General features: G+C 37.4%; 1 protein-coding gene across 2 annotated transcripts in view; it reads right to left on the bottom strand.

Moving 5' to 3' along the window:
• The window catches only part of pxdn (peroxidasin), a 53,067-nt gene that overhangs the window by 21,306 nt on the left and 12,094 nt on the right, over nucleotides 1–19,667 (bottom strand). The window contains exons 2-9 of one of the 2 annotated variants that reach the window (XM_015049833.1): nucleotides 15,721–15,792; nucleotides 13,769–13,840; nucleotides 9,228–9,299; nucleotides 6,247–6,318; nucleotides 5,516–5,587; nucleotides 3,894–4,063; nucleotides 991–1,108; nucleotides 193–362 (exon numbers count right to left, since the gene is read on the bottom strand). In XM_015049833.1, coding sequence (XP_014905319.1) covers nucleotides 193–362; nucleotides 991–1,108; nucleotides 3,894–4,063; nucleotides 5,516–5,587; nucleotides 6,247–6,318; nucleotides 9,228–9,299; nucleotides 13,769–13,840; nucleotides 15,721–15,792 — 818 coding nt within the window. The remainder of the gene's footprint in view (nucleotides 1–192; nucleotides 363–990; nucleotides 1,109–3,893; nucleotides 4,064–5,515; nucleotides 5,588–6,246; nucleotides 6,319–9,227; nucleotides 9,300–13,768; nucleotides 13,841–15,720; nucleotides 15,793–19,667) is intronic. The other variant, XM_015049834.1, reaches the window with a different exon arrangement.

Below are 19,667 nucleotides of genomic sequence, written 5' to 3'. Positions count from 1 at the left end.
AGAATATGCTACAGTCAAATGATCAACAAGTCATATCAAAGTAACCATGCCAACACTAACCAGATTTTCCAACACACACTCACATCCATGCATTATACTGTAGTTTGTCAAATGAGCCTGTATTCAACCTCTATGAGAGTGTGTGGGAAGCTGCATAATAACCTGGTAGAGAAAGGAAAGTATTGCACTTACAGGGGGCTCCAAAGTATCGAAGGGTGACCTCTGAAGTCTTGACTTCCCCGGCTACATTTTTGGCCATGCACTGGTAAACTCCCTGGTCAGTCTCTCTGGTGTCTTGAATCATCAGTGTCCCATCTTCCAGGAGGTTCAGACGATTGTCATCTCGCATATTTAAAGCATTGCTGCAAACAAAAGAAAAAAGCAGGCAAATATTGTTTACTTTAAATGGATGGATGGTTTTATAGTGTATTTTCTGTCTTAGTAATATTATTTGATTTACAAAAATATTCCAAAAAATCTTTGTTATTCTCAGTGGAACAAAAGATAAAAGACACAGTTGAGGGAAGTAAACCATAGCAAGTATTGGATATGGTAAACGCAACATATAATATGTGTTAATTCTTTGATGTAAACATCTAAATAATCTGGTCATTGTCAATTTGCAGAGTTATTTACATTTAGTTTCAGTTGTACATTATTGTGCTAAACAAAGATGAAGCCATCACATGGCTCAAAGGTAGAACAACGTTTTCGGAGGCCATATTTTTCTTTGCGGCTGTCCTGAGTTTTATTCCCAACTCCAGGCTGTTCGTTGCATGACTCCTTTTTCTTGTCATCCTTCTGCCAGGCTAAAAGTGCAATAAAATCTTAGACAACATGTAGACAACAGAAAGGTTTGCGAGAAACAAACACCTCAAAATTCCAATTCACTAGGACAGACTACATTTTCTCTATAAAAAAAAAAAAAAAACATGCGGAATTGGTCTCAGTTTTCTTATTTCATCTTTTTAAGGTTTTGACCAATCTTACTTGTTCCTGAGCCAGATAATCTGAGGTTTGGGGTTTCCCTCAGCCCTACAGGTGAAGTAAACAGTGTTTCCTGATGTAACATCGACATCCCGGGGCTCCGAGGTGATCCTTGGTACTTCTGCAGCGAGAAAATTCAACAAGAAAAATGAATGACAATCACACTATGACAATCCATGCTTTGATTTCACATTTCTGTAACCCTAATAATACAGTGATATACAGAAAAGTTCAGAGTCAGTTTAATGGCTTTAGCCTGCACAGGTCTTGTGTCTCCAAACCAAACCACAAAGTTGGTGTGGGTGCGTGTGTGCTGATATTCTGTGTTGTTGTTGTTTTTTTTTTTCATATATGTAAATCTGCAGTCCAGCCAAACATCTCTGCTTTAAGCTCTCCCATCTGAAGGACATTGTGCTCACAGTTGTGTGCTGCTCAGGTCTTTTCTCGCCATTTTCTACATTTGCTAAGGCTAATTCCTAAGTGCAGATTGACAAACCCAAATTGTTTGGAAACAGCCTCATAACCATCCGTAGGGTGAGGGGCAGGAACAACCGCATCCCCAAGATGATTGCTGTTATTGTGTCAACAGGAGATAATGTATCTCAAATTAGTTTTCCATAACAACAGATGGTAAACTTGTTTCTTACCACAACTGTACCGAGCCTCTGTTGAACCAGACCTGCTCCTACATCCATGTTGGAAGAGTCTCTAATCTAATTCAGAGGCCAAATTCCAGAAGTTTCCAACAGGATGTACTTCCTGTACTCGGTGGTGATCTAGATTAATGGTCACCACAAGCATGTGAAATCTAAGACACACAGAAGCAACAAACAGGAACAGTTCCCATGTCCCAAAGAGAGATTCAGCCTCCCACTTTCACAGAGTCTGCTCACCAATTCAGGTCAGAAGCAATTCCTCTAAGCAATTTCCTCCAAAGTTCTCACACAAGCAACTGCTGCGATGGCAACTGTTTTGCATCCACCAGCAGGTCAATCAGTGCAAACACCATAACATCTCAAGTCTAAGGGGATGAAAGTTGAACTCCAGCTCTTACTAGGCAGCATACCACCCTGCTTCCAGGGTCTGAAGTGGACCATGAAGGAAAAGACAGATGGAGAGAGGTGTAGAATGACGTTCACCATGTTTTCAGGAAGATATTCTTCTCCTGGATTTTAGGGAGTGGGAGGGCTACAGCAGGCAGGAGTGGGCACGTTAAGGCCATTAAAGTTAGTTTCTGTGATTAAACTGCGGTTAAGATACAGTTGCCTGGTTCAGACTGAGGGATTCAGAGGGAGCTGGAGAAAATACAGGTTTACAACAAGTGGATTTAGCTCTGGAGCCCACAAGGAATCAGACTGATTATGGAATTATCTGCATTTTCTCTTCCACTTTTGTTGCAAAGAAGTGTGAATAAACTTACTGTTATTATCTCATCCAAAACAGACAAATTAGAGAACGGATCATTAACCATCCAATAGCTTGCCATACTTCCATTGCCAATTCTAGAAAGGACAGCACATCAAAAACATGTAATATTCTGCAAAATTAGCACTTGAAAAATACTCAACGCTGTGAGAATTAATTGTCATCTTTGCTTAAGTTTGAGAATTAAAATCAAATAGAAAAGAAATGATAGAGATTATTATTAAATAACTTCAATGTGCAATAAATTAGCAGCAGTATAAATAATTATTGCTTTTACGTAAAAGCAAAAAACATCCTTACTCAACAAATAATTTGACATTCCTTTTGTAAGTGTAAAACTTATGCTAGTTGATTGAAAGGTTCAAATGAAAGAGCTTTTCTAATGCCTAGACTGCAGTAGAACCAGGAGGACTTCTGTCACAAGTACGAATGCAGATGTGTCTCTATGTCAAGGGTTTCTACACATTTTCCAATTCAAAATGACTCACTACTTCAGACTTTAAATTATTACATATTTTTGATCTCTTTTAACGCATTTTGGATATGTTTCCATTTCTTTCTTTGACAAACTAAAAAAAAAAAAAAAAAAAAAAAAAAGCAAAGCCCATGTTGCCCCAAACTTCTCATGGCCTAGTAGGAACATTGCATACATTTATTAATTTCAATATTTGTGTTGTAAACATCCTTTCTACTTCAGATGCAAAATAAGATAAACCCTTATCCCCTCTCACTGATAAAGTGAACATATGCTTGTTGTTGCAGTGACCACAGATTGACATTTCCTCCAGCTGGGTAGATTTTTCCAGGAGCAAAACAGCTGCAGATCTCAGACAAACAACAGAAACAGGCACCTCTGTGTACATTTGCAGTGTGTGGTTAGATTAAGCAGTTTATACATGACTCAACACATGTGCTGCTAGCAGGAAGGAAGGCTAAGCTATTGTCTGTATGTTTTAACAATGACTTTATTAAATGCTAAAGAAAGACAAAAACAATTTGGATGGAAGTTGCAATGAAACTTTGCATGAGAAGTTGAGCTAGCATAGACCCAATAACTTTCTGTGGAACAGTGGTATTTGGGCGCCACAGAGCAACAGTGCTTACATATACTGTAAATATTTTTTGCACAGTACACAGGAGAATATCTGTTTGTGTACATGACTTCATTTACCAGATTAAATTTTTTTCTTCTCAGTTTCAAAATTAAACAAACACTGCTGTATTGACTTCTATTGGCACTCTTTCTCTCCTACCTTTGGAAATCTAGATATTTATTTTATTTTTTATTTTTTTTGGTTGTAAAAATACACTAGATTTTTTGGTTGTACCATAAGAAAATGTCACAAAGTTCAAGGACTATGGATACTTTTCCCAGGTGCTATAAAATACCACTGAGGTGAAAACATTAATGCCACAAAGGGCTAAAAGCTGGTTTGAAGAAGCAACATGAAGACAAATCATAATAAAGTGTTTAATTTTACCGCAGTTGAGCTCCTCAGCAGTGAGGGTGGCCACCGATCGGCCCTGGAGTCGACTGGGATGCTCGCAGGTAGCAGCAGCCTGGGCGTTTCCTGACTCGGCGTACTGCTTCAGCAGGTCGGCCAGCCACAACAGCTCACAGTCACAGCTTAAAGCGTTAGAGTCTAGCCGCCTGCAAACGTGGACACAGGCAAAGAGCAAATCAGAAGACGTAAAAGGGCCTAGGAGTTCTGTGTTCATTATTATCTCATTTCAGTTGAATTGTTTGCAGAAACTAATGCTGTTAGACCCTAATTATCAATAAAATCAGAACGGTTGAAGGTTATAAGATCATAATAGACTTCTTCAGCATGAGAGCAGCATGGATATTATGGACGAGCAATGGTCCGAGGGCCATTTTGGTTCATCATGAACCAAAACAATAAACTCCCCCTGGTCACTTCTGGTGCGATGCAGCAGGAGAACATCCCATCAACACCTACTGTTATGTTTTTTTAGGGTTCCGACAAAATTAAAAGTAAAATAAGATGTTGAAGCTCATCAGTCATTATTTCTTCCTCATCTGAAGTTGTCAACTCGTGATAGTTGTTCCTCTATGTCTTGATCGTTGTGTTTACTACACAGTTGTAAATCACACATATGACAAAAACACCATGACATGTACTGCAGCAGGAGGGGTTTCATAGGAGCTCGTCTTTGAAGGATGTGGTTGAAAATGAACGTGACAGTGCATCGATAGTTCGACTTCGGCTTGACAATATATGCCAGAGCCTGAAGTGTAGATCACTGTTAGAGCAGGCTATTTGCCTGTTTAAAGGACAAGCAGACAGACCTATATAATTTAAGTTTAGGCCTAAATCGGGGTTATGCATGTCATTAATACTGACTGGAGTCTAAAGAGGTATATGATTAGCTTCAGGTATGTTGCTCAGTGGGACACAAAACCAAATGTTTTACTTCTACTGCATCGTAACCAATCAGGCTTCATAGACAGAACACAATCCAAAAAAATTAAAAAACTTAAAATATCAGAGTGGAAACCTCGTCACCTTGTAAAAGGAAATCTGCTCATTCGGTTCAGGACTGTGTCGGTTTTACAGGTGTGGAAATAATAACATCACGTGTGAAAATGCAGCCTGAGTAGTTTTTGATTTCAATCCAGTCACACATGCACCTCAGAGCTGTCGACCTGCGATCACATTAGCTGTGTAGCAGCAGCAGCAGCGTTAAAAACACTCCTTTGTGACAGTTCATGAACTACAGTGTGTCTGGCACCACCAAATACAGCTCAGTGCAAACAGCGGGGCCCACCAGAAAGAGACTGGGATGGATTGTTCTCACTGTGGGAACTGGTCTCACAGCCTGGACTCCTTTTCTGGTTCAGCTTTACTACACTGTGTCACCTAAAAAAAGATGCTTTACAATGCTTTAATGATTTTTCACAGTCTAATATTGTTCATGTGTTCCTATACAAAAAGCCAAAATCACAGCAAAGTCAGTGTGATTAAACAGGCTTTAACTCTCTTCTTGAACTCTCGTTCAAACATTAGAAGTAAATTTATGACAGGGAAAAGAGGAACAAGAACAAGAAGATGTGTTTTTATTTAGGATTCTTTGCACTTACAATCGTTTCATGGACTGAAGATGAACGAAGGTTCCTGGGATGAGCTGTGTTATTCTGTTATTGTGCAAAAACCTGACAGGGAGACAGAAACGGGAAAATGAACAAGTGACCAATAAAACAGGCAGTGTGGAGACAGGATGTTGTTTTTGGTGACTTAATTTTCCGTTTTTTAAAAGAGGACAAATATCATTGTCCTTCCAGATAATGGTGCAATAGCACATCTTTTTCCACTGTAGACACAACAAAGCATTTTCCTGTATATGCGAGACTTTTTGATCAATTTGCCACACATTTCTGTATCCTTCCTTCCAGGAAACTGATTCAAAGATCTTTCTTGTCTCTGCTTTGACTGTGTCCATGGAAATCTTCCCCAACAACAGCTAAACTACGCACCTGGGAATTCCTTCCTTCCCCTATTCCTTTATTTTTTTTTCTTCCCTGCAGGTGTTCCATCTATTTGCACAGACTCAAGACTGCAAGTGCAAATACAGCAGGTTTAAAAAAATGAAACAAGAACCTAACATATTAAGTCTATGAGAGACAAAGAGAGGGAGGGAGCTTCAGAAAACCATGCTAATTATTGCAGCTAGCTAAATAAACAAAATCTTATAAACTTAGTCACAGTTATATAACAGTTTACTGCTTCATAAGAGCAGATTTTAACTGTATTGTGTCAGAACTAAAGATATTTTATGAATTTTGGCAAAAAAGGTGAGACAGAGTGCACCTACAGTCGTTCCAACTTCGGCAGATGGCTGAAGGATTCCGGTTCCAAAGAATCGATGCTGTTGAAGTGCAGGTAGCTGAAACAGAACAAAATGTACAAATAGGTATTTCAGTTTTCATGATTATGAAACGTTACATTGTTCTATGGAATTGAATGGGTGGGGGCAGGGTGTGGACAGGTTGGGGTTTGGACAATAGTGTGTCAGAAATAACTATGGAGAAAACGGCACTGTGGATCTTGGCAGACTGCAGGATTCTACATGTAGGCATTCATGACATATTTAAGTTTAAAATTTAAGGGTGCAGTTTTAAATTCAAGGAAGTACATGTGGAACATTTTCAAGCGAAAATCACTGAAGTATGCAATTTATGCAAGGATTCTGACAAACACTTGAGATGAGGTCAAAGCAACTAATTCTGGGGGCTTTCTATTTGGATTTAAATAGTTATGCTCAGCACCCAGTTGCTGTAAATGTTATTGGTAAAGGGGAACTACTTTTTTCATTAGATTACAGAACCCTATTTCTTCTCACCCTAAAGCAACTCAAGTGCCTCTTTAGCAAACTCCAGCTATGGTTAGGGAAAAGGTTTATAATCACCACTGCATTCATACCGGTCAGATGAGTCATGCAGACAAATGAGTAAATTCATAATTATGTCTAATTTCAGTCAGTTTAGTAGTATAAAGCAGTGATCAATAAAGCACTAGAATCATGTCTTATATAAACAGGATGCAAGAGAAAAAAGATCAAGGCATTTTTGTTTTGCATATTACAAACACAAACGGCAGCTAAGGGGACTTTACATGACAAACAGTTGAGAGTTATTTCATATGATATGAAATCCAATTTGACCAAATTCTATTAAAATCTGCCCTGATCACCTAATACAATCCAATAATAACGTCAGATTATTGGATTCAGATCCAATATCACACAGCCCAGTTTGTCCCAATGAAAATGGAATAGAGTCAAATTCAGTTCATTTGTATGCTAGTTAGTAAAATCTGATCTACTTAAAAACATGTAGAAAAGGGGAAAAAAGGGTTTTGTTTGGAGAACTACAATATATTAAAATCAGCATTGCATTTGCATTTTCTCAGATTGGAGGCACAAAATACAAATGCAGAAAAAAATCCGACAGGTGGATAAAAATGCTCAATAAGGTTTCAAATTGGGTTTGCTTTCACCTGAGAGTCAACACTTAATGCAGCGGTAAAACAAACTAAGACAACAAAGAACCTTTTAAACGTCAGAGATCAGAGAGTAAAGCCATGATGAATTTCTTTTAGGCCCAACTCATCAGTGGCTATAAATCATATGGTTAGGCTGATACAAACCACAGCCACTGCATTTACTGACAGAAACTCAAGACATGAGGCTTAGACACTCATGAATCACAGGAGGATCATCGACCACTGATTTGGGATTCTCCTCAGTCAGAACAATGACACAATGGAATTTCATGCCTTGGCATCTGTTTTAATAGAATTACTGGGATTTACAACTTGCCACCAACACATAAAGCATTCTTTTATTGGGGGGAAATTCGGCCCAGCTGCTTGGTCTGACAATGAAAATGAATTTTACCACATAGGTTATTTGTTGTTGATTGAGTTAAGAAAGAGGACAGCACATAAAAAAATTGTCGTTAAGATGACCCACTAAAATATATATATTGCATTATACTAAGTTAAATTTGTTTGTGACTAAATTAAAAGGATTACTGTGTTTTACTGCAAATATAATAAAAACAAATTAATCTTCTGTTTTGTCTCAAACCTTTGTGGGGGTTAAAATTTATTCATTCATGCATTTTGCGTCTCAAAACAGTAATCAGTCATCAGGTGTGGTGAATTAATTTGAACTCAGCTATCCAAGGGGATTTAAAGCTCAATCATGATTTCACATTGTAGCCTAACATTGGGCCGACTTGGTTAGGATGTGTTTTTATTATTACTATTATTATTATTATTATTATTATTATTATTATTATTAATGCATGGAGTCACAATTCATACTGAAACATTAATAAAAACATACAATCTCGGGTTCCCACTGACTGCAAACAACATAAAAAGTGAATAAAATATAAGATTTATAATGTTTTTCCAAGCAACATCCCAGTTTGAACTTCTTTTCTTTTACAGCAGGCATCAATCATTAGGGTCCAAGGGTCTCCAAATCCCCAAATTATAGAGATCCACCGATACGATATTAACAACCGTATCGGTCCAGACACTGAAAGAAGTTCTAGATCAGGTATGGTGACAATATCCCCGAGCTGTTTTTCAGTATCGGATCGGTATCGGACGATACTGAGTCTCAGATATCTGTATTAGTATCAAAAGAGAAAAAAGTGGATTGGTGCATCGCTACAAAACTGTGCAATGTTCAGTACTTATGGGAAACAGTTGAACTTTAACACACAAACAAAGCACACATTATGCACGATTATCTAGAAAACACACACACACACACACACACACACACACACACACAAAATTACAGCAAATCTTAGGGGGAGGTGTGATTTTTGCAGCAAAAAGACAGACGTAGGTCAAAGCTTTGTTCTACTGTACTCCTGGCTGCAGCACAACACTGCAACATGTTAAGTTTTAAAGCTTCAATGGTGTCGGGGCAAAGCTGCCATGATCACCATGCGACTCATGCAGAGGGAGTCAAAGTGGGTCACAGCGCAGCAGACAAAGGTCAGGTGCACAAATGGCATGCATAGTGGCAACAAAAAGGGGAAAAGGGCCGTCGCATGTAGCAGCATGATGCCCATCTACTACCTAAGAAGTAAAGAGCATGCTTTGATTTATGCACTGTACGACTCATAAGCATGTCAGCTTTGCCAGGCTTTGGGATTTCTTTACAGAGATCCTCAGGAGAAGGGAGAGAGGTCAAGCCATGTACAAATGGGTAGAAGAAGGCAGAACGCTGCGAGCAAATAGAAAAGGTGAATGAAGAACTCGGTCACTTACAGTTGCTCAAGAGAGACAAGGCCCTTAAATGCTTGTCTGTCAATTGATTGGATTTCATTCTTGTACAAATAGCTGAAAGGAGAGATAATCAGTGACATTAGTAACACTCACACATCTTAATTTTCCCTAATTATAGAGAAAAAGCACAGAGTCCTATAGCATTTTATAAAAAAAATAACTTAATTTGCCCCCCAAAAATTAAATAGAGCAACTTTCACAATGTTTTTTGCTCCTGGTGATGAATTAAAAACCTACAAACAAATTCATCTAACTCAATGTTTTCTGCTTACGATATAAAAGCCAAACATGCAAAGCATGCAACTAAAGAATAAAGGGATATCGTAAAAGGTGAATGTCCAAGAGCTGTCCATTGTAGTTGTTGACCAATTGCTTATTTTTCTTGCTTGCAAATTAATACAACAAACATTTAAGGTATATATTATACAGACATTTCAATGTGTTTCATTAAACAGCAACTTCTTTGCTCAGTATCAATCACCTTCCACAAGAATAGTTTGAAGTGAAAACTCAATAGTCTCCGAGTTGCTCAACAGGCTCACTCAGAATAAGTAGTAAGTTGCTATATCCACACCACAAGAAAACCATCTGCTGTCTTTTCAGTGATCTAAATTGTTACCGAAATATCAAAAACAAATACAAATGTGGGAAATGATCAAAGTAATAAAAATAATAAAAACATAACAAATTTCCATGAGTGAAATGTTTGCTGCAAGTCCCATGAAGTAATGTACAACAGGCTGGAATCATAAACGCAATGTTCAGGATCACCAGGCGCCCCCAAAAAGCAAACCACCCTCCTCATGTGTGTTATTCTTCCACAACACATGTCAAAGAAATGTGAGCCTAGAAAAGCAATAGCTTCCAGCTGTGCATCCTTTCATCTCCCATCACACACTTCATGATTTTAACCTGGGACGTAATGAGAAATCCAGATCTCCACCAGAACAAGAATTAAAGAAAAAAAAAATACATTAAAACAAGAAGATTACAAAAATGCTGAGTTCTTTTATAGAACAGGAAACCACCAAGACAATCTGAGCTAAACTTTGGTTGAACAGAATCGCTCTGTAATTAAAATCAAACAACATAGTGAAAAAGAGACATAATAGCAAGATAAAGGACCACTGTGTCATGTTTTTGAATGAGTCAGCTGCAAATTATCCCAAAGTTCATAAATCTGAGATAGACATTGGGAAATGTGAAAATGCCTGTCATTCAAGCAGCAGCCACAGTGCCACCCAGACTGCAGCGCCATTGGTTAATTTAACCTTCTGTGGGTAGACTAAATAGCAAGATGTCCATTTTGGATTAAATAAGCCATTTTTGTGACTTAACCTTACAACTTTGAAAAGCACTTAAAACCACGTTTACTGTCTGTCCAGCACATTCAACAGATTTCAACCATATTGTTTAGACCAATAAATAAACAATATCTGCAAATCTAACTTCAAACTACATCCAATGTTTCAACAACTCTGATGAAATTTGTTCCTTCACCAACATTAAATCAGAAGGCAAATTATCTTTCACACAATTGTTCCATCAGTAAAATAATTGTTTCCAAAATGTTATTTTTGAGATGTTTAATTTTTCATTTTCAATTGTTTTTAGATAATACATTTTGATGAACTACAAAAACATAACCATCCAAGCATGGATGCAAACACAACACACTGCTGCAATGTGTGGCTTTTAAAGTTCTACATCTACGGGGGAAAAAAAAAAGAGAAAACTTTTTGATTCTCTAATGAGAAACAGCATCTGTTGAAGAAAACAATCGGCAAGCTCTTCGCATGTTTACATCAGTCTGATCTGTTTATTGAGCTGGTTCTTACAGAGAAAAGAAAGCTCACCATTAAGCTTTAACTGGATTGCAGATGAATCAGAGAAAGCTACACTGTGCTTCGAAGAAAGTGAAGAGGTTAGATGGGAACTTTCAGCTTTAAGCTCTGACTAGCAGGAAGATGTAACCTTCAACAATCATTAAGGTTCCTGCAGCAGTACAGTCCTCAGATCAGCTGTGTTTTGATGGGGAGGGGCTCCCTAATTAAAAGTGACTAAAACAGCTGCAGGATTTAATTACAAACATGAGGGAGAACCGTAAGGAATCTGTAGGCTCTTGATTGGAATCCAGTGGAGAGGAAAACAAAAAAGCTGAATTGCTCTTGTCTCGAGCCTCTTCTTTGTTCCTACCTGCTGTGAAGATGGACTCAAACATTTTCGGGAGACAGTAATAACATCTAATTTCAGTTGTTTTAGGTCAAATGGACTGAACCATGGTGTGATTGCAGACCTAAATGTGGTCTGCTTTGGAGCCAAAACAAAACAAAAAATATCAGTTTTGCAAAAAAAACAGAATATTTTTCACTTTTACTATTGTTGTTTCTTTAATTTCACAGATTTAACAATAAGTCCATAAAATTTGTATTTTATCTAGCTAGTTTGGCGGTAATCCAAAGTATTATCTTTACCTCCCTTTGACAGGACAATACTATTAAGTGTTACCTAAAGATATCCTTTAAAAAAACACAAGCTGAAATCTTCTTAGAGGACCTTAACTGAAAATTTTAAAATAAAATAAAAAAAAAACCCAAAGAACGTCGACTCCAATTAAAAACATTCTGTTCTTGACCTTTGCTTTGGAATTGTTTTGATTAAGAGAAACTTTACTTATTCGTTCACGTCAATGGAAACAGACTAAGTGGGGGACAAACTTTGTCCTCTGAAGTCCTTTTCATCTTGGTAAATAACTCAGCTTGCACTGATCAGTAAACAGGCACAGCCACTTGGTTCCAGTAAAAGTCTCCCACCAGAGTCAGAGCACTTTTCTGCACACTGCTAAAGCAAATAACTAACTTGTACAGAGTTCTAAGTGTTTTCAGTGAAACACACCCAAAAAGAAGTAACAACTAGTTCTTGCTACTAAAAAGCTGATGCATGACTCAGATCAACGTTTCGGGAATACGGTCATATTTAGCAAATTAGAATAAGTATTCCAATGAGGCGTATTTGTCAGGTTAAATTACTCCAAATAGCTACCTCTAGATCTTAATAATACTATTTATTAGGCACACATTTTTGGTTTAAAATGTTTTCAATCGGTCTTTTGTAATATTCTAAGGTTAAATGTTGGGTTTTCATCAGCTCTACATGGAAAATTACAAGTAACATAAAACATAACACGTACAAATGCCTAAAAATAACAGTTTGTGTGTAATTCATCCATTAAATTGGTTTGACTTGAGTGAACTGAGTTGCTGGAATAAATGGACTTTCAATGCTACTCTAATCAATTGAATATGACCACATAGTTGACACACAGAGATCTGTGTCCAGATGGAAATGCATTAGTCAATTTATGAAGAGTGATAACAGCATTGTGTTGATTTCTTACAGTAAGCTTTCAATACTATTTTATATTAGTAGCAGTTGCAAAGTCACACTCTACTTGGGTGAAAGTGCAGTGGCTGCACAACACGATTTTACAAATGACCTAAAGCAAAGACAACTTAATTTAGGGCTTGCATTTTAAACTCTCATCAACATCTTAGGCTAGTGATCATCACAATTAGCACTGCTAAAAATTACTAACCTTAAACAGCAATCTATGTGTGGTAACGAGAAAAACTAGAATTTTCTTTGGTATTTTCAAATGTCTGCTAACACACAAAGAAAAGTCAGGTACAAAACAAGAAACAGTAGAAGTACAAAATGGCTATAAGGTCTAGCTTTCTGTTGTAGCAGCTAAAGTGAGTAGCTATTTCAGTTTTAAGTAGGATGTTACATTATTAGCGCTTCCTTGATATTAATGTATAATTTGTATTCAAGATCAGATTAGGCTACATATAAAAAAAATAGTTAGTGAAATTAACAATAAATATACCAAAATCTGTGGCCAGAATGCTTATAAATAAAAACCTTCTGTCTGGTACCCAATGGTGGTTCGTGCATGAATGGAGCTCTGTGCGAGCCCCTCCTTCTGCTGCCCTCAACCAATTAAAATGAGAAAATGAGATCCCGGGGTCCTGGAGTGCTGCTTTTCACAACAGCATGCATGCAAGCTACTCTCCTCATTCTTTGCCCCAAGCAGAAGATGCTGCCACCCCGTTGACTGCACATGCATAAAAAGGATAGATAACATGCTCAGGACACAGCTGGCATAAGAATACTTAAAAAAAAAACTATTTTCATAAAACTACTCCTCTCTCTAGCAATACCATGGAGTCCTCACTGCAAGACTTTTGCTTCACTATGGGCATATCATTTCCCAAATGACATTATGCATGAGTCATAACAATAGCCTCCTTCACAAACACACACAGAAAAAAATAAATAAATAAAAAATGAAAAAGAGTCAGGCGCAACGATCACCAGATTCTCCCAGGAGTTACTTCAGCTGTAAGATTGGATAAGAAATACTCAAAAGGTTAAGCAAAAATTGGGTTTGCATCATTTGAGAACCAATGATTAACACCCCTCTTAAACATATAAGGGAACAAAATTAAATGCAGCAAACCTACAGATACTTGAGGTTTTCTAGGTCTTCAAACGCTCCCCTGGGAATCCTTCGTATATGATTGTTGTTGAGGAGACTGTGAAAGAAGAACAGGGAGCGAAAGTTAGTTAGGGGGGAGACACAACCAGTGTTCCATATGAGGAACTTATCTTGGTAGTTGGAGACAGAGTTTTGTTTTTTCCCGTTGAGGGACAAATCCTTGACGCAGAGCAGGGGTCGACTCCCATGAGGAGCCATTACAGAACTCAACAGAACAAGCTGAAGAAGTCAAAAAATAAAAAAATAAAAAAGAGCAAAATATTTTGTCCAGGAAATGACGCAAACGCTTTTCTGTCTTTACAGTGGCTAAATTATATACAAATATTTTTTTTTTTGATAGGTTTTGAGGGGTGCATTGTACTACTAGGTTTGGACACATTCACTCAGTGCTGTCTACTTTACATCAAGTGTTAGCTCTGAACAGGCCCACCGAAGCGGAACAGTCTGGGGAACCCTGCAGGTGAGGTGAATCTGCTAAGAGTGGAAAATGGCTGAGCTCCAACAACTTAATCTACTTCCTGCCTTTTCAGGAAAAAAAAAATAAAAATACTATATGGAGCTTTTACAGGACTGTTGCAATGAGGACCTGAGCTGCTGATAAAGATTCTATTTATAACACACAAAATAAAATTATTGAAAAATAAAAAGTGATGGAAAGCTTTAAATTTATCTGGCAAAGAAGCAGATGTTTTTCTAAAGTTATTTTTACTACTGCTTTTAAGTGTTTAAAGCTTCACCATGACATTGTTCCTGATCTGTCAATAATGTTGCCTAACAGACCTCTGAGACCTCCCCAACACGGCTGCATTCATACTTAAATTACAATATTCAAGCTGTATTAAATGGGTCACTTCTGAAGGGGAAGCAGCATTATGAATTTTGTTTAGGAGAATCATACACTCAATGCACATCTCGCTTCACAGTCTGGGTTTCCTCCCACCGACTTGGATTCCTTTGGTGGAATTTGTACTGAAACCAATTAATAATTTTCATGGTCGAGTGTTTGGGACTAATTTTCTTGAAAATTCGGAGCTGTTCTCTTTAGATTTTAATCAAAGATGTCTCTATCCATCCTTCCTTCTGTTATAAAAAGTCGGCCAGTGTGACATGCTGCCAGACAGCCCACACCATGAATCTTCTGAAAAAGTCACAAACGTAGAAGTCCAAGGAGAGGCGCCTCAGTGTAGCTGCCTTATGGTGAAATAATGTTCTGGAATTCAGAATTATGGCTACAATGGTGCTAACAGGAACATCCAGATGTTTAGAAATGCAGCTGTAACCTTTGTCATTACTACACTGTGCTACACTAAGATGTTTTTGTGAAGGTTTTTTTTTTCTTTTCAGTAATCAAACTCTATGCAGTAATTTAAAGCAAACAGATTTCAGCTGGTTTCTTGTCTTTCTAAGGCTTTTGCACATCCTTTTTGTAAATACTTACTCTGTCGCATTTATTTAATAATTTGCAATACATGTATTTGTATGTGTGGACAACTTTATGCATGGGTTGTGGCTTTGCTTGCTTATGAAATATATTTACTGAGAAAAGAAATGCTGGTGTGTTCAGTACTGGTTTTACCCAAAGTGCACATGAAAAGAAAATTGTTTAAAGTTCACCGTGCATGTTTTGCTTTCTTTTCTCAACCCCTTCAGCAAATATTTAGATAAGGTGGAGCTTATAAAATCACCTGAAAACTGGGAAGATAACTAAAAAATGAAGCATAACAAACCAACACTTCTTATGAATATGAGTGTGTTAGTGCAAATTATAAGAGGAAAAAAAAAACACACAAATGCAGGTGGAGATCAAAAAAAGAGGAATTCTTTTTAGTAAAATTATATTCTGAACCCAGTTTGTAAAACCACAGAAGAGGAGCTTGGAAATGTTCTTGCCTCTCATAAAGAGACAGGGCGACTTACAGGGTGTTGAGGTTTGTTAATCGCCTGAAGGAGCCTGGTTGTAGATCCTTGATTTTGTTGAATCTCAGGTCTCTGAAAGAAAGAGAAAAAAAAGAGAACGTGTTAATCGTTGAGGATATTTCATTATGTTAGTACGATAAGTGATACCCGATCACTGTCAGGAAAATCCCAAAGTATTACAGGATGCTCAGCTCACAAGTATTTCTTTGTTAGGGCTTTAATCTTCTTGGGGGATTTCAATAACGTTTGCCTTAAAGATAACAAGCACAGGGTTGTTTGCTGCAGTCAGCAGGCTTTAGAATCTGTCTCCTGTTTCTCTCTAATTGAATGAGTCAGCAAAAATAAAAAAACAAAGCCGACATATTATATCTTTGCATCTTATCTTTTAGAGACCGAAGTGAAATCACTCTTTATTATATGACAATAGGAGCATAGAAAAAAAAAAGCATGTGAACAATGTTTTGTTTTTTTTCTTTTAAGGCTTTTTGTGGTACTATTGGCCATTTTTCACAACAGGATGTTAAGGTAAGAGAAAGAATGGATGTTCAGAAAAAGGTAAAAAAAATGCATCTTCCCTATTAATTAGTAATTTTACTATATGCAAACTTATGAATTTAAAGAAAGTATAAAAGAATATTTGATCATATTATAGAATTTTATTGAACAGCTTAATTCAAATTCAACCAGAGTTTTTCAATCGGGTTGCAGACTGAACTTTAATTTCTCAGGATTAAACAGGCAAAAACAAGAAAGACAAAAACTGTAAGTGTCCCATCATGAACTTTGACATTGGACATATTAACTGAGACCTGTAGAGACTGAAAACTCTCCTGGGTTTGTTGTTTTTTTTTTGTTGGGTTTTTTTGAGGATCAGAATGAACTTGCTGGGACCTTTACGGCTGGAAACACTGCAAGCTGTCTTCAGTGTTTTTCATTTGTATATAATGACTGCCTCAGCAGAATGATGAAGTTCTAACATTTTGGACAAAAACAGTTCTGCTTTACATATCAGGGATGCAAACTGGTAATCAAACACATATATAGTGAGACATCTAACCAAAAGTTAGATCACTTTCAAAAGATTAATGTTGTCAATCCTATGCAAAATGAACCAGGCCAAAATGTTCAGATGGATCTGAGGAACCAACTACAGTTTCCAGATCTGGGCGTTCTTCTAGATAGCTCAGTTGACCCTGTAAGAGTTCAGCCTGCCTCCAAGTGCTGACTCTTCACTGTAAACAATCTCTGCCTGGTTCAGAAAGACATAACATACTTTTGCTATCTTGCAAAACTGTCAAGACATCGACGGGATGGAAGGCTTGAGATTAAAATATTCTAAGTTCTGTAGAAAAACAATTTTCCTTTTGCTTTTGTGTTTTATGTCTCTGCAAAAAAAAATATTGAAGTTATTTTTCTCAATGGGTTATTTCAAGTTTTGTGATTCTGCATGTTTTTAGTTAGCTTAATAAATAACAATTATAAAAAAAAAGGAAAAACTTATGCAACACTAAGTAACCTTGTTTTGACTTTTCGTGATGAAAGAAAGTATGAGTCTGAGGCTTAACTTTGCTGCTAAATAGCAAAGAGTATACCATCTCCAAGTAGGTAAACCTTAAGAGACAAAGCAGAAAAACAAGTGAAGTGGTCTCACCAGGGCCCTAGGGTTTATTTTTGACCAGTGAGTGTTTCACAAACAAACAACAGAAGATCTTTACAAATCCTAAAGTCTGTATCACAGTGAACCAGGTCAGTTACAGATGCTTCCTCCAATTGTTTGACACTCTTATTGACACAGCTTGGCTGTAGACTTTGGTGGAAGACACACTGTACAATTTAAATCTCCGATATGACACCGTTAGCAACGTCAGCAAACAAGGGTGGTCGCACTTTTTTGGAATTAAATTCCCACTTAAATGCTCCTGATTCTAGCGTCATCTTAACCCATTTTAGCTGAAGTTGTCAGGACCACCGTTAGCAGTTTGTTTTTTTTTTTTTTTTTTGGACTTGTACAATCTTTAAAATCAGGAAAGCTTAAACCACTCTGTGAATCAGAAAGAGCCGAGCACATTCAGAGTGAGTTGTCAGAGTGAGATACTCTTAGGGAAGGCTTCTCTGCAAGGCAGCATTGCAGGACACATTTCGCAGACATGCTGAGGCAGACACTGTCCTGCCTCCTCTGGGCCTGAGGGATGACGAGCATGATAAATGAACAAGGTTACATGCTGATTCAGGCAGCACCTATGGCACGTAGCACACATTAAGTGCAACAGACTTCGGGTGAGGTCATGCTTATAATGTTTTTAATGATTTAAAAAAAAAAAGACTCGGTTTCACATATTACAGGTGTAAGAGATAATAGCAGGACATTAGGTGGTTAACTGCACTTCAGACTTTTCAGATTGTGTTCAAACAACTCTGTTTCTTTCTGCAGAAGGCTAAAAACAAGGTCAGGCAGAAAGGACAAGATTGGCTCAGCTGTTGTCTGAAGGGAAGGAAATGCTCAACTGATTAGACTGTCCTGAGAGTCTACAAGCTAAACTGGAAACCGACTCTGGATTATGTGTGGAATGTTTAAGTGGCACAGTGACATTAAGGTGCCTTGGTCTTAGATTTTGTAAACGAAAATGAAAATCTGCATTCGTGTTAAATGTTGATCACTATAAAATACATTTTAAGGACAATATGTCTTAGCTAAAGCCATGTTAACTCTCTTCTTGCAAGCATGCAAAAAAAAAAAAAAGGTTAATTCCACGTTTCACTGACTAAAGATTATCCACTATTATGGCAGTCTGTCATCTTACTTAGTCTTTGTTTAGGAACAACTGGAAATTAGAGAGGAAATGACTCACCTCATAGCCAGCAAAAACATAGAATAAACTATGTCAGGGACATTTAGCAAGCAAAACATTTTAAACTCATTCAGCAAATTAAGAGGCCAGGGAATGCCGTAGTGTTGTTTTAGAAAATTCCAACAATTTCATTAGATTTGTTGTGGAACTCATTAAGGAAGTATGTTAACCCACAGTAACGAGGTTTGACAGCAAGAAAACCAGAGGGAAGTTTAAAAAAATTAATGCTAACAACCCTGTGAAAGGGTTGACGGACCCGTTCTGGCTTTGCCTAAACACATGGCTGGAAAATGAACAGCCTACCAGGCTCAGTTACCCACACAGGAAGATAGACCCACAATTCAGGCTGATAAAAACAAAGCCTGAAGTTCAACTCCCCCGTATGGTTTTGCACTAAACTTTGACATTTTTCAAAAGAAGTGATTTTGTTTACTTGGGATTTTGACACAAACTTAGTTCATGACTGTGAATTGTTTGGGTGATGCAGTGATTATATGCTGTTTGCCATAGATTTTTCCTGTCAATATTACACTTTTTTTTTTTACTTGAAGTGGCAAAGCTGTCTGTCCATCCATCCATCTGTCTGTCCATGTTAGTGTTGTATTTTTTTTCTTTTTACCAAAACCACTGTCTCCTAAAGTTATTTCCCAAGGCCTAGTGCCTTACTTGTCTCAAGTGTCTCTTTTAATTCATTAAGAGAAACATTTAAAACATGATCCATTAATTTACTCGCAAACTTTATGACATATTAAGGATGTAAATCAGCCATTTGATTCAGATGTGCTGGAGACGCATCTAAACAGCTGAGGGTCCTGATGACCTGTGTTGAGAAACCTAGAATTCTGTTAAAATGTTCAAAACCAACAATCTTTTGATGGAAGATGGTACACTAATACATGACAGTAGAAAAGGACCAAACTTTATGATGTTAATCAGCTTATTCTCAAGCCAAGTGTATACAGCTGATTAGTACCGTATTTTCCGCACTATAAGACGCACCTAAAAACCTTCAATTTCCTCAAAAGCCGACAGTGCGCCTTATAATCCGGTGCGCCTTATAGTGCGGAAAATACGGTAATCTGACTACTGCCCCAATAA

The sequence above is a fragment of the Poecilia latipinna genome, unplaced genomic scaffold (assembly GCF_001443285.1).
Source record: "Poecilia latipinna isolate Pla-1442-1.1 unplaced genomic scaffold, P_latipinna-1.0 Scaffold961, whole genome shotgun sequence".
NCBI lineage: Eukaryota > Metazoa > Chordata > Actinopteri > Cyprinodontiformes > Poeciliidae > Poecilia > Poecilia latipinna.
This window is presented reverse-complemented; position numbering and strand designations above follow the sequence as displayed.